Genomic DNA, 12,684 nt, shown 5'->3' with positions numbered 1-12,684 from the left:
TGCTTTTCGCGCCAATAATTTTAATTTTTTTTTTAGTTATTTCCGTTTACAAATTATTGTTGAGGGTAATGTTGTCTTTGCACAGTCAATTAACGGTCAATGTTAAAGTTAACTGATGGTAGGAAGTTTTTTATAAATAAACAGATTCTCGCTATCTACTTACAACAAGTCCAAATTTCAGGGGTGGTTTTTAAAAATTACCCATTAAAAAAATATAAAAATTTTCACCATGAGCTACGAGTATTTATCAAGCAAAGTAGAAAATCACAGGTATGCGAAAATGACCCTAAAATATTTACGACTTCGAAGTGAAAAACATAGAAGAAGAAGAAGAAGAAGAAGGTGACAAATTCACATGGAAAAACTTGCAAGAAGAGTTGCAAAAGAATGATCATTTTTTCCTTTTTCAAGTTGTTCTTCTTCCAACTCATGCACCCATTTATCCTTCGGTACTATTTGTGATTTTTTGTTGACCCCCCAAGACTTTCGAGAGAGCATTAGTTTAATAGTTTTTGTAGAGAGAAAGGGACCATCGTTTTTGGACTTTTTGGATAGAAAGAGAGTGTGAGTGAAGAGAGAGAGAGAGAGAGAGAGAGAGAGAGAGAGAGAGAGAGAGAGAGAGAGAGAGAGAGATTGAGCAAGTTGGTGGTTGTTGGAGTTGTTTTTGCCACCAGTTTTATCTTTTTATGGGACCTTGAAATCCTTCTGTCTCTAAACTCAAGTGGGTCATTCTTTGTTTTCGTTGAGGTCCTACTTGCTATCCCACTTGTTGCTCTTTGCCCTTTCTTCGTCTCTCTCTTTTTTCTCTTTTCTATGTACTCTTTATCCTAAGAAAGATCCTTTTGTTTTTCTTTGCTTCAATCCTGATATATTTGAGGTTGGCAGTATGAGCTTGGCAATTGTTTTATTGTGTGTTTGATTTGTAAGTCTTTGTAAAGTGGATGTGGTTTATATTATTTTTCAATCAAAGCATCATCTGGGTGGTACTTTCTAATATTGGATGAGCTTTACTGGATATGTTTGCTTCAAATGGTTGATTTGGGGGGTCTCACTTGGGTAAGCCTAAAAAGGACTCTTTTGGATTGCTTTCAACTTTCTATCTTCTTCTGATTTTGATTTGAGATTGAGACTGAGATTGAGATTGAATTTCATGCTTGGTCCAAGACAATGGAGATGTTTATGGCCAGATTTTTATTTCTTTAGCATTCAATACACTTCATTAGCTTTATTGGATTAGTATGAAGAATCTTCTCAAGAAGCTCCATATCATGTCTAATCCATCAGATGATGCAGAAGGGTCTACTTCTTTAAGGGGGAATAATAATAGTAAGTCAAATGAATTAGCTTCCCTTCATAATCCTGAGCCTAATATTAATAAACCAACTTCAGGTCTTTCAAATTGGTTAAATTCAGTTGTAAATAGAAAGAGTCCAAGTCCACCATCTTCTTCCAATGTTAAAAGGGCGGCGGCTGAGAGAACAGAACCGGCTGATTCAGTTAATGTCTCTTGCTTAGATGTTGCTTTAGAGACTAAGCGCCTTGATTCAGAGTCTAATAACTCGAGGGATCCTGATGTTGAAGAGGAGTATCAAATACAAATGGCTTTGGAGTTGAGTGCAAAGGAGGATCCTGAGGCTGTTCAGATTGAGGCTGTTAAGCAAATCAGTTTGGGTTCTTGTGATCCAGAGAACACTCCAGCTGAAGTTGTTGCCTATAGATACTGGGTAAGTTTGACGTTTGCCTCTTCATCCGCCGGTGTAATTGATTCAAGTTTTACTGTACTTTATATCTTGATATTTATGCTAGAACTTCTTATGATTCTATCAGAAAAGATGAAAAAAAGAATTTCTTGTGACTAATGATTTACTTCACTGCCCATTATTTTCAGTTTGATCAGTATATATATATATATATATATATATACAGTGTTACTTAACCAAGTATTTAAAGACATTTCACGATTGTGAAGATTGGGAATCACATGTCCCCTTACTCTTCCTTTTCATTAATCAGCTTTAATCATTAATATAACCACATATCACTGTCATTGAAATCAACTAGCAAGTAAATGCTACATTTTCACTCACACTTGGCAAATGATGTTCCTAAGTATTGTAATTATTTGTTTGTTTTCCTTTTTTTGCCTATAAATGTCTTTTCTCCTTATGCCTCAATTAGAACAAGGCCACTGGTCTTTCCCTTAGGAACTTTAGAATAATTACAGTAAAGTGAAACAACTGGGAAAATTGATTTTCTGTTGGGTTGTAAATTATTCATTAATATTTTTAACTTATATGTCTACTTCTGAAAAGCTGGAGTTCTATCCGATGTACGATCTCTAAAGTGTTCACTTGTATGTTTGGCATAGTTTTTCTTCAGATTTATTTGCTTCATGTTTGTTCCTTTCTAACCTGTCTCATATCGTAGATTTGTCCCTGCTTCACAGAATTACAATTCTCTTAGTTATGATGACAAGATCATGGATGGATTTTACGATCTGTATGGAATCCCTTCTGAGTCCACCTCAGACAGAATGCCATCCCTTGTTGATCTTCAAGGAACACCTGTCTCAGGTAGTGTCATGTGGGAAGCAGTTTTGGTCAATAGGGCTGCTGATTCTAATTTGTTGAAACTTGAACAAAAGGTCCTTGAGGTGGCCGTCAAGTCAAGATCGCATTCCCAAGCTTTTGTGGGGATTGACTTGGTGCGAAACCTTGCTGTTTTAGTAGCTGATTACATGGGTGGGCCAGTTGGGGATCCTGAAAACATGTCAAGAGCATCACGAAGTCTTAGTTACAGTTTGAAAGCAACTCTTGGTAGCATGGTGTTGCCACTTGGTTCCCTGACAATTGGTTTGGCTCGTCACCGAGCGTTGTTGTTTAAGGTATGTGCTCCACCTTTTTATATTTTTCTCCTGGTAAGGAGCTCCAGCTATTTATTTAAGCTTGAAATTTTGACCTAATAGACTAGAACTGAAAAAGGGTTAATGCATTATATTTATCAGAATTAAGACCTGGTTAAGTATTAATTATGGATGAACCTACACATTGGGACTGTTTTCTATCCAAATTCCAATTTGTTAAAGTCAGTCTATTGGTCAGAATTGGTATTTAGTGCTTCATTGGCTTGGGAAGCGTGAATGTCAGGTGTGCTGACGATTGCCACTGATGAAACCCTCTGCAATCAAATGAGATCAGGGACCTAGTTCTGTTTTCGGAGGAAGAAATTCTCAGATGTAGACACTGAATGGAAGAGGGGTGAATTGTTTTCAAACCTGCCATGCATTTATATAGAAGTGAGAATAGAATAAAAGCTTCCCAGGAGGCATCGTACTGAAGTAGAAGCGGACACTAGGAGTAAGCTTAGTTCAACCACTAATTGGGCTAGTTTGCACTTCAAGCCAAGTTTTCTATTTGTCTGGGCTGGTTATGACTCTGACACAACTCCTGAAAATGTAGTAGATCTGGAACATGGTTATAGATGTGTTTAGATTTGAAACTTATAATCAACTATGACAGAATATTTGTTTCCTTGATGAGGTTGAAACAGTGATGAAAATAGTAATTTGTTCAATTTTCTTGACAATATTAATAGCTCCATAATAATTTTATCATTTTTCCTTTTTCTTGTTTTATGGAAGTGAATTCCTTTGCACTTGTTCATGTCCATCCATTTCCAGCAAGCCTCTAATATTCTGCAAATCATAGGATGACAATTACCTGTTATAGGAAATCAACCTAAACCAACTCAAAAGCTTAGGCTTTGTTCTATATGGCTTTTCTAGTGGAGCTCTTAGAAGTAGAATTTATACCATTAGGACATTTACAATTAGGTATTAGTTGCTAGGTTATCAATCATTTTTTCACAAAATTGTGTAATTACCTTAAAGATTCTGAGAGAGTTATGTATGATTTGTGAAATAATTACAAAAAGTGTATTTTTTATTGTTTTCCTTTTTAGTAAGTCTCAAAAATAGCTTTCACAGAAGTTCAAAACTTGAGCTTTTTAGGTAGATGTGAAAACTTATTTAAATTTTCACAAAGAGCTTTTAAGGATTAGAAGGCTCTTTTAGCCAATAGAGAAGTTATATCAAGCAACCTATTAAGCAGTTATGTCAACAGGTCCAACGGATAGTTAATAGATGTGGGATTCCTCACCACCAACACCAATAGAAGAGGTGGATTAATATGCCAAGTGTAAATTTAGTGAAAATCACCTGTGCACATGATCAGTTTCTTCTCATGGACCCACTCCATAAAAGTTTATCTTAATTTGGAAAGTAAATTAGAACATATTTCTTCGGTGCATTTGTTGTAATGTTTCTTATAAGGAAAGGACTTAATGCATTTCTTATATTAACACAAAACTTTCCTTCATAACTTTTTCATGAGATTAATTATTATTGGTTTACCCTAGAATTTTTTTGGTCAAATAATAAAGTTATATGTATACCACATAACAAATTTTGTTTATTCATTATTCTATTGTCATGAAAAGTTGTTTTGATAAATCCAACCGTCAGCAAATTTTGTTTATTCATTTTTCTATTGTTATGAAAAATTGTTTTGATTAATCCAACTGTCGAATAAGATTTCCAAGACAAAACTCAAAAGCTATCCTGGTTAGAGGGAATTAACTTAAATTGAAGTTAGGATTTCTCCTGCTTTCTGGTTTTTGCGCTGTTCTGACTTAGTGGGCTTACCCAGAAGGTGATGCTAATATAACTTGGGTTATTAGAAAGTTGGCTGGTGGACATACTTATTCTTCTTTCTTTCTTCTGACTCATGTATAATTCCTAGTTTGTATATACTCTTGTGGCTTGTATTGTTAAATTTGATTGGCTATGGAATTTTGTTGCTAAATTATACCTCTTAAATTTGACCTCAAAAATCATATTTTGAATGGTACAAAAAGCTTCCTCATTTTATTTCCTTGTTAGTGATATGTTGAGTTATAACGCTTGTTTATCAAGTTCACCTTAATGTGAACACCAGTTCATTAATTGTCTATCTTCCACTTGTTTGCATGGTTATGCAGGTTTTGGCTGATAGTGTGGGGATCCCATGCCGATTGGTGAAAGGACAGCAATATACAGGTTGTGATGATGTGGCAATGAACTTTGTAAGGATTGATGATGGAAGGTAATCGCTATTACAATTTGAACTTAAATGTTTCTGCAATGTGAACGAACACTAGGATGTATAAGGTTATTCACTCTAGTTAAAATGATTTATCATTTATATGAGTAGGATGTTTTGATTTCTTCTCAAGTGAAAATTCGTGGTCCTTTTTTTTTAAAAAAAAATGCGTGTTTTATGATTTTCTGACTTAAATTATATGAGATTCGCAGTCAATAAATCTCCAATGGGCTTTGTATATCTTAAGATTTACTATGTGGTTCCGTTTTTTGTTTTATAATCTAATGGCCTAACAACGTCATAATTGAGATGATGGCAGCCATGATAGCTATGAACTGTTTGTTTGCTGTTGCAAAATGTTGACCTCTTTTAAAGATGATTGATGAAGGTTAATGTGAATTTCAGGGAGTACATTGTTGATCTGATGGCAGATCCCGGTACACTTATTCCTTCGGATGCAGTTGTACCACATGTAGAATGTGATGACTCTTTCTATTCAGCCAGTCCTTTGTCCAGAGACATTGACTCGTCTCATGCAGCATCATCCAGCAGCGGTGTTGGCAGCTCATTTGAAGAACATTCTGAGTTTGGGACATGTGACAAGAGATCGAGGTTCAGGAACTCTGCTGCTGTAGCAGGTCAATCTAATGAAACTGGAAAATCTAATGCCTTTTTCAATCTAACCAGGACGACTGAAGGTGAAGAAGAATTGAAGATGCTTCCAGAGAATAAACATCCTTCCGATAGAGAGAAGGCCTTTGTACGAGAGCTTCCCAACAAGCCTAATTATCCTCATGCACATGCGAGATCTCCTTCCTGGACTGAAGGTGTTAGCTCTCCTGCTACTCATAGAATGAAAGTGAAAGATGTTTCACAATATATGATTGATGCTGCAAAAGAGAATCCACAATTAGCTCAAAAACTTCATGATGTATTGCTTGAAAGTGGTGTAGTAGCTCCTCCAAACTTGTTTACTGAAATTTACGCTGAGCAATTAGATGCATCAACAGTTGAGGTCAGGTCCCCAACTGAAACTCAGGATAAAAATAAGCAGGGTACTGGATCCCAAGAAAGAAAGAATCAAGACGATCCAAGTCCAGCTCGTTTTTTGCCTCCTCTACCTCGTCCTAGAGCCCCTTCTAAGGCAACTTCTTTTGATCAACCTGAGGAAGATCTAGGTTTAAGTCGTCAATCAGATGTAATGGCAGCAGCCGGACAGCCTCTTTCACCACAGTCTGAAGCGACACCCATAAAATACCGAAAAGACGTTCCTGTTGCTGCTGCTGCCGCAGCAGCAGCAGCAGCTGTGGTTGCATCTTCAATGGTAGTTGCTGTAGCAAAGTCAAACACTGACTCGAATCTTGAACTTCCTGTAGCAGCTGCCGCCACTGCTACTGCTGCAGCTATGGTAGCGACAACTGCAGCTGTTGGTAAGCAGTATGAGCTGAGTATTCGGAGTGATGGAGATGCAGACTCTGCTGGTTATGAACCTCGTGATAGTGGTAGTGGAGGCCGGGAACATAATTATTTGGGAGCTAATTCAGAAGGTGAGAGAGTATCAGATCGATCGGCCAGTAATGATAGCTCAAAATCTGATGTTGGAGATGATGTTGCGGAGTGTGAGATTCCATGGGAAGAAATCACCTTGGGTGAGCGTATCGGACTTGGTATTGACTTGAGAATTACACTATGTATTTCTATTACTTTGTGTCTGTAGATAATCTAGATTCCAGATATGTTCAGATAACTATTGTCTTTTGGTTCGTTTTTTGTGTTTGCAGGATCTTATGGAGAGGTCTATCGTGGGGACTGGCATGGAACTGTGAGTTTTCATTAGCTGAACCCAAAATTTTAACCCTTTATTTTTGTTCAATCTCATGTCTATGATGGTTCTGATAATGTCTTTATGCTTTATTTTGAGAGTCACTGAAATTTTATACAAAAGTATTGTATGAGAAAGCCAATCAAGATGGCTCATTATAAGCCATTTGGCTGGTGTTATGCATGAAAGAATTTTTTTTTTCCCGGGAGATTTTGAACTAAAATCAATATGACGCAAAGGGCTGATCTCTTCATGGGGATCTTCCTCCAGTTTTTCAAAAGACTGCTTTTATTTCTTGCTCCTAAAATATTCTGGGCTTAAAAACAGAAATACAAAACCTAGATGGAAACTAATTGGTATTACGCATCCTAAGAATTCTAATATTGTAAGAAAAGAAATCTTAAAACTAATGGGATTCTAGCATGTCGGGTATATGGTCAAAGAATGGGATACCTTAAGAAAAATTGAATGATGAAATGTGCAAAAGTGATGTGGCATAAGGGGATTGCTTGAAAAGTCAATACAATTATTTTGTGGGCCATGTGATGCTTTTATCCAACCAAACTCTTTGTGCCACATCTTCTTTATAATAGAAATACAGTATCATTTGGAACAAGTATAAAAACTTTTGGGCCAAAAAAATGATTACCAAGTTTTTTATTATGAATTTCATAATGTAATCTCAAATATATTTGTCTTGTTAATACATATTATAGAATGTATGTTTTTTCTATTATTATTAGTTTTTTTTTTTTTTTGGTAGAAGAATTTAGTTTACCCCCCAAATTTACTTATTATAAGCCCTATTCTTTTAATGTTTCTTAAGTTGCTGTTTACTTATAGGAAGTTGCTGTGAAGAGGTTCCTAGACCAAGACTTTTTTGGTGAATCACTAGAAGAATTCAGAAGTGAGGTACAAGTTACTCCTTAATCTTTCCCTTGCTCTCATATCCTCTAATTCAAAATCCTGAATTGCAAAAGCTGAATAGGCTTTTGTCAGATGTCACTAGTCATGCCATCACCTCATATTTTATATGCATTTGATTACGATATCAGTGGAGCAGACATGTCCATGATTCAGAACCCATGGTTAATGATTATGTCATGATACATAATTTAACATTTCTCACACTACACAAGATGTAAACCTGTCGATTTAGCTTAGTATTTAGCTCAGATGCATTCATTGTTCTCCTTTGTTAACCCTAGCCAAAATTGGTTAACCTCTAGCCAAAAAGACTTGGAAAGTAGCTGTTTAGTAATTTGTTGAGCCCTAACCTTCTGCTTTATTCTCATACCTCCAATTTGTGTGCCAAAAATATATTATTAGTATTTAGTAATGATACATTGAATTTGGCTTCAAGCTACTTGGAGTCTCACAATCTACTTCATTTTCAATTCCCTAAATACTGCAGTTCTTTTCTAGTGAGGAAGGTTATTACTATTCATTTTCAAATTACATTTGTGTTTAAGTAATGGAATTTGAAATCATTATGCCTCCCATTGGAATTCAAAATGCTAACACTTGCTGTGGTTGTTGCCCAAGAGTAAGTCAGAGTATGCATTGACATTGATGAATTGATATTTTGATTTTCTTCTAAGGTGCTAATCATGAAAAGGGTTAGGCATCCCAATGTTGTTCTCTTTATGGGAGCTGTAACTCGTCCTCCGAATCTTTCAATTGTTACAGAATTTCTTCCTCGGTATGTTTCCATAACTTACCTCTTTTTACATTTTTTATTATAATCCTCATTAAATAATTTTCTGAGATTGCTGTGTTGGAATTTTATTCATGGCCTACAGGGCTTTTATAATGCTCCAGTTACTAGTTGACCACAACTAGTTTTCCTTGGTGAAGATTTAGCAGATATTAAGTCTTGAAGCATATCCAAATTATCTAATTCATTATCAGTAAATGAGATGATTTCAAAAGAGGCACTAGTAAATGTGCTTTAAACAACAAATCATTTATCGTTGGATTAAATCTTTCTCTTGGGCTGTATATTCACTATGTCAGTTGTAATGATCCTTTTGCACTTGGTATTTTCCAGCGTAATTGCTCAAATTTATCTCTCACCAGAAAGTACAAAATTCTGTTAGAAGCCCCAGTGCCCGTGTTTCTTTCATAATTATTGACTTTTTGGTTTTTTATTATTCATTTTTAATTGGAAAGCTTGATTTATGTTTGCAGAGGTAGTTTGTATAGGTTACTTCATCGGCCTAACAATCAACTAGATGAGAGAAGGCGTTTGAGGATGGCCCTTGATGCTGTATGATTCTGTCATTCTTGCCTTAGGGTTTCATACCTTTCTGCATAAATGTGCTTTTCTTGTGTCTTAGCTGACAATAATTTTTCTCTTTTGAATAATTCTACTTTCAGGCTCGGGGAATGAATTATTTACACAATTGTACCCCAGTAATTGTACATCGTGATCTGAAGTCCCCAAATCTTCTAGTTGATAAAAACTGGGTTGTGAAGGTTCTATTTTATCTCTTTTTCACATCTAAAGTCTCTCATATGCCTAATTTGGTTTGGCATATAGTTTTGTCTGCAATTTTCCTTTTACACATTTTTCTGTAAATTAGGTATGCGATTTTGGGTTATCAAGGATGAAGCACAACACATTTCTTTCCTCAAGGTCAACTGCAGGGACGGTGAGTTGAGCTAAACAACTGGCTGGACATTTATTTCTTCTTTTTTTCCCCTAATTTTATTCAATTTTTTTTTTATGGTCTGTCTTCTTTGGTGTTTCTGATGGCTCTGTCTTAAATGAAACAAAATAATGTTGCCATTGTGTGTGTGATACACATGATTACTGCTTATGATCGTTGTTTGGCAATAACTAGGCCCTAATTGTTATGTCTTCCAGATTGATCACTTTTACATTCTTTTTGTCTTTTCCCAAGTTTTTGTTTTGTCAATTGCTACCCAGGCCTTTGAGGTCACTTTTACCCAAGCTTATAGCTTGACAAAAAAATCATTACCTGCAATGTGGTGCCTGAAGGTACCTGCTAGTCCACATGAAAAATCTTTTAATTTGAAAAGCGCAGTTGGGATAGATGTTCAGTAAGCATCTTTCATAGACCTTGATGGTTGTAATTCACTAATCTTAAAATAATGTATTCTTATTAAGGGCAAGTGAGATGTACAAGCATATATGAATGTATGTATTACTTCTTCTATGTTTGTTACTTATTGGCCCATGGTTGATATCTTAAAAGTAGGATCTGAAAATCATGTTCATTTAGTGGTAGATGACGGTATTGCTTTGATATGTCTAATAACTTTAAATTTAAGCACAATTGTCAGTTTATATCTGTGTGTGTTCTATTGCCAAATTTCGGAGGGAAAGACCTTATTGATATATTCTTTTGGCATTCTTCAATATCAGAAAGAAATTCCTCGTTGGATTTGCAACTGTATGAATTCATGAATGCTAAATTATAGCTATTTTATTTTTTATTTTTTTGAAAATAAAATTCTGAACAAAGTATCAACTTTTCTAGGCACTTTTAAAGGGAATTATAATCTTAGACATAAAAATACTGTACAACCATTTTGGATTGGGTATTTCTGTAGAGATCCTTGGACTCAATTTTCTGATGTATGTTATGAGTTTAATAGGTGGGGCAATCTGAAATAATCCAATGTGTTCCAACACAAGTATTGATGGTTTAGGTACTCCTGCAACTTTGTTATATTGAACTACTGAAAGAAAGCGATTGATTTAGTAGGGTAATGAAGTCGTGAATGTTGAGGGTATTGATGTATCACTTGCATTATGGTTCACCCTTGCGAATTATCATTTTACTCTGCATTAAAGTAAGTTCATGTCGTAATACTTTTCTTCAGGCTGAGTGGATGGCTCCGGAAGTTCTCAGAAATGAACCTTCCGATGAAAAGTATGGCTTTCACTTATTTAACATTATTTTCATCAGATCGTTTACTCATTGTTTGTGATAATCTTATCAATACGCAATGCAGGTGCGATGTTTATAGCTTTGGGGTCATATTATGGGAGCTCTGTACGATGCAGCAACCATGGGGGGGAATGAACCCCATGCAAGTTGTTGGTGCAGTAGGATTTCAACACCGTCGTCTTGACATACCGGACAATTTGGATCCTGCTGTTGCAGATATAATTAGGAAGTGCTGGCAGACGTGAGTATATTTACAGTTGTTTATTTGTTGCCTTTATACTTGACGTGCTTGATTAGGTACCTATACTGTTATCAATAATACGTAAAATCAAAAGCTCTATACTTTTTGGTGACTTAACTTAAACTAGAGTAGGCATTGATACTTTATATTGCTTAGTAGCCACCATTAATGTAATTACCAAACTTTTAGGTATTAACATGTTGCTGATGATCTGTTGGATAGTATATGATTTAATTCATAAAATGTGTTTGTTTTACCTCGTTTTTACTTTTTCTGTTATTTATTCTGCCACTTAGTTTTCCGTGCTACACTTATATTTATTTTACATAACTTCAGTGAATCACTTCTGTCATAATGAAGGGTTCTCAAAATTTGTTCCTGAACAGTCCAATCCCAAGATTAAATCAAGCTACCTTCTTAAATTGATTTCAAATTAAATTTTTTTAACCTGATGGCTAAGTTACCCTCTTGTTAATGAAGACATTCAGACCATAAAAAAATGTTTCAACAAGAAGTGCAGTGAGAAATTGTTCTAGTGCTTATTTCGAAGTTGTTTAGGTGTATTCGTAAAGGGAAGGTAGATTGTAGTATTGAGAAATTGATTATGTTTTGGTGGTATAAACAAGAAATGCAGTGAATTATGGTACATATTCACAAAATCTACTCATCTTGAATATATATGGACTGTACTTGAGTGGCGAAGCCATGACTCGCCTCGCATTTAAATTCTCTTAAAAAAATATCGCTACCTTTGTATCCTGTCCTTTTATATTTGCTTTATCTGAAATACTTGTTGTTCTCTTCAAATTGATTGATCTATCATGATATCTGCTCGAACCGATTCTTGCCACATTTAGTTGTAAAGCTTATTATTATTTCCCGGAATACTTTTCTGCAAGATGGTGTGGTTTCTTTTTAAGACTGTGTATTTGAAAGTTTCTATCTCTTGCAGCCATCCTCAGTTTCTGTGAGTGATCGTCAGTGTGTCACCGTCTCGTTGATATTGATATATGTAAATATTAGATGAGCCTGGCAGCTGTAAATGTACTCTGGGGAAGAAATCTGTGTTTTATTTTATTGTTGTCATTTCAGTGCGTATAAAATGTAAATGTAGTAGATACATTTGAATCCATCAGGGTGTATTAATGGACAGAACTGACATATATAATCTTTTTAACATTGTAGAGATCCAAAAATGAGACCGACATTTACAGAGATCATGGCTGCTCTGAAGCCATTGCAGAAGCCAATAACTAGTTCACAAGTGCCCAGACCGGTGCCATCTGTAAGTAGTGGCCGCGAGACTGGTCAGATATCAAAATTTTTGGCAGACTCAACAGGCTAAATGAGCAAGAGTCTACAGCTATAAACTAATTCTCAGCTCACTGGTTTGCCTATAAACAGAGGCAAGTCCTGTACTGTTGGGACAGGAAAATGTTTGATAGATGATGATGGTGATAACCCAACATGTACTCCAGTTGAGATTGTGATTCTTTTTAACATTTCCCATTCTATTTTGTATCCTTAATTGTTGAAGCATGCTTAGTCTTGTGCATTTGCTTG

General features: G+C 35.5%; 1 protein-coding gene across 2 annotated transcripts; it reads left to right on the top strand.

Moving 5' to 3' along the window:
- The first annotated feature begins 611 nt into the window (after window positions 1-611).
- LOC18056101 (probable serine/threonine-protein kinase SIS8) lies at window positions 612-12,660 on the top strand. 2 transcript variants are annotated; one of them, XM_006451583.2, is made up of 13 exons: window positions 614-1,724; window positions 2,447-2,884; window positions 5,038-5,141; window positions 5,544-6,805; window positions 6,920-6,960; window positions 7,804-7,872; window positions 8,562-8,662; window positions 9,151-9,229; window positions 9,340-9,438; window positions 9,546-9,614; window positions 10,813-10,862; window positions 10,945-11,121; window positions 12,307-12,660. In XM_006451583.2, the coding sequence occupies exons 1-13, from the start codon at window positions 1,239-1,241 to the stop codon at window positions 12,464-12,466; spliced, it is 3,135 nt and encodes a 1,044-aa protein (XP_006451646.1). In that variant the 5' UTR covers window positions 614-1,238; the 3' UTR covers window positions 12,467-12,660. The 2 variants fall into 2 exon arrangements, with proteins under 2 accessions (XP_024034472.1, XP_006451646.1); XM_024178704.1 differs by lacking the exons at window positions 10,813-10,862; window positions 12,307-12,660 and having other exon boundaries at window positions 612-1,724; window positions 10,945-11,011.
- Window positions 12,661-12,684: the final 24 nt, after the last annotated feature.

Source organism: Citrus clementina, unplaced genomic scaffold (genome assembly GCF_000493195.1).
Source record: "Citrus clementina cultivar Clemenules unplaced genomic scaffold, Citrus_clementina_v1.0 scaffold_1, whole genome shotgun sequence".
In the NCBI taxonomy this organism is placed as follows: domain Eukaryota; kingdom Viridiplantae; phylum Streptophyta; class Magnoliopsida; order Sapindales; family Rutaceae; genus Citrus; species Citrus x clementina.
The sequence above is the reverse complement of the archived record's forward strand: the minus strand, read 5'-3'. Positions and strand labels throughout refer to the sequence as shown.

Coding starts and splice junctions, on each gene's coding strand:
- LOC18056101 (XM_006451583.2), top strand. CDS start 1,239: ATGAAGAATCTTCTCAAGAAGCTCCATATCATGTCTAATCCATCAGAT. Junction 5,142..5,543: donor GTAAGGATTGATGATGGAAG/GTAATCGCTATT, acceptor TGTGAATTTCAG/GGAGTACATTGTTGATCTGA. Junction 6,961..7,803: donor GTGGGGACTGGCATGGAACT/GTGAGTTTTCAT, acceptor GTTTACTTATAG/GAAGTTGCTGTGAAGAGGTT.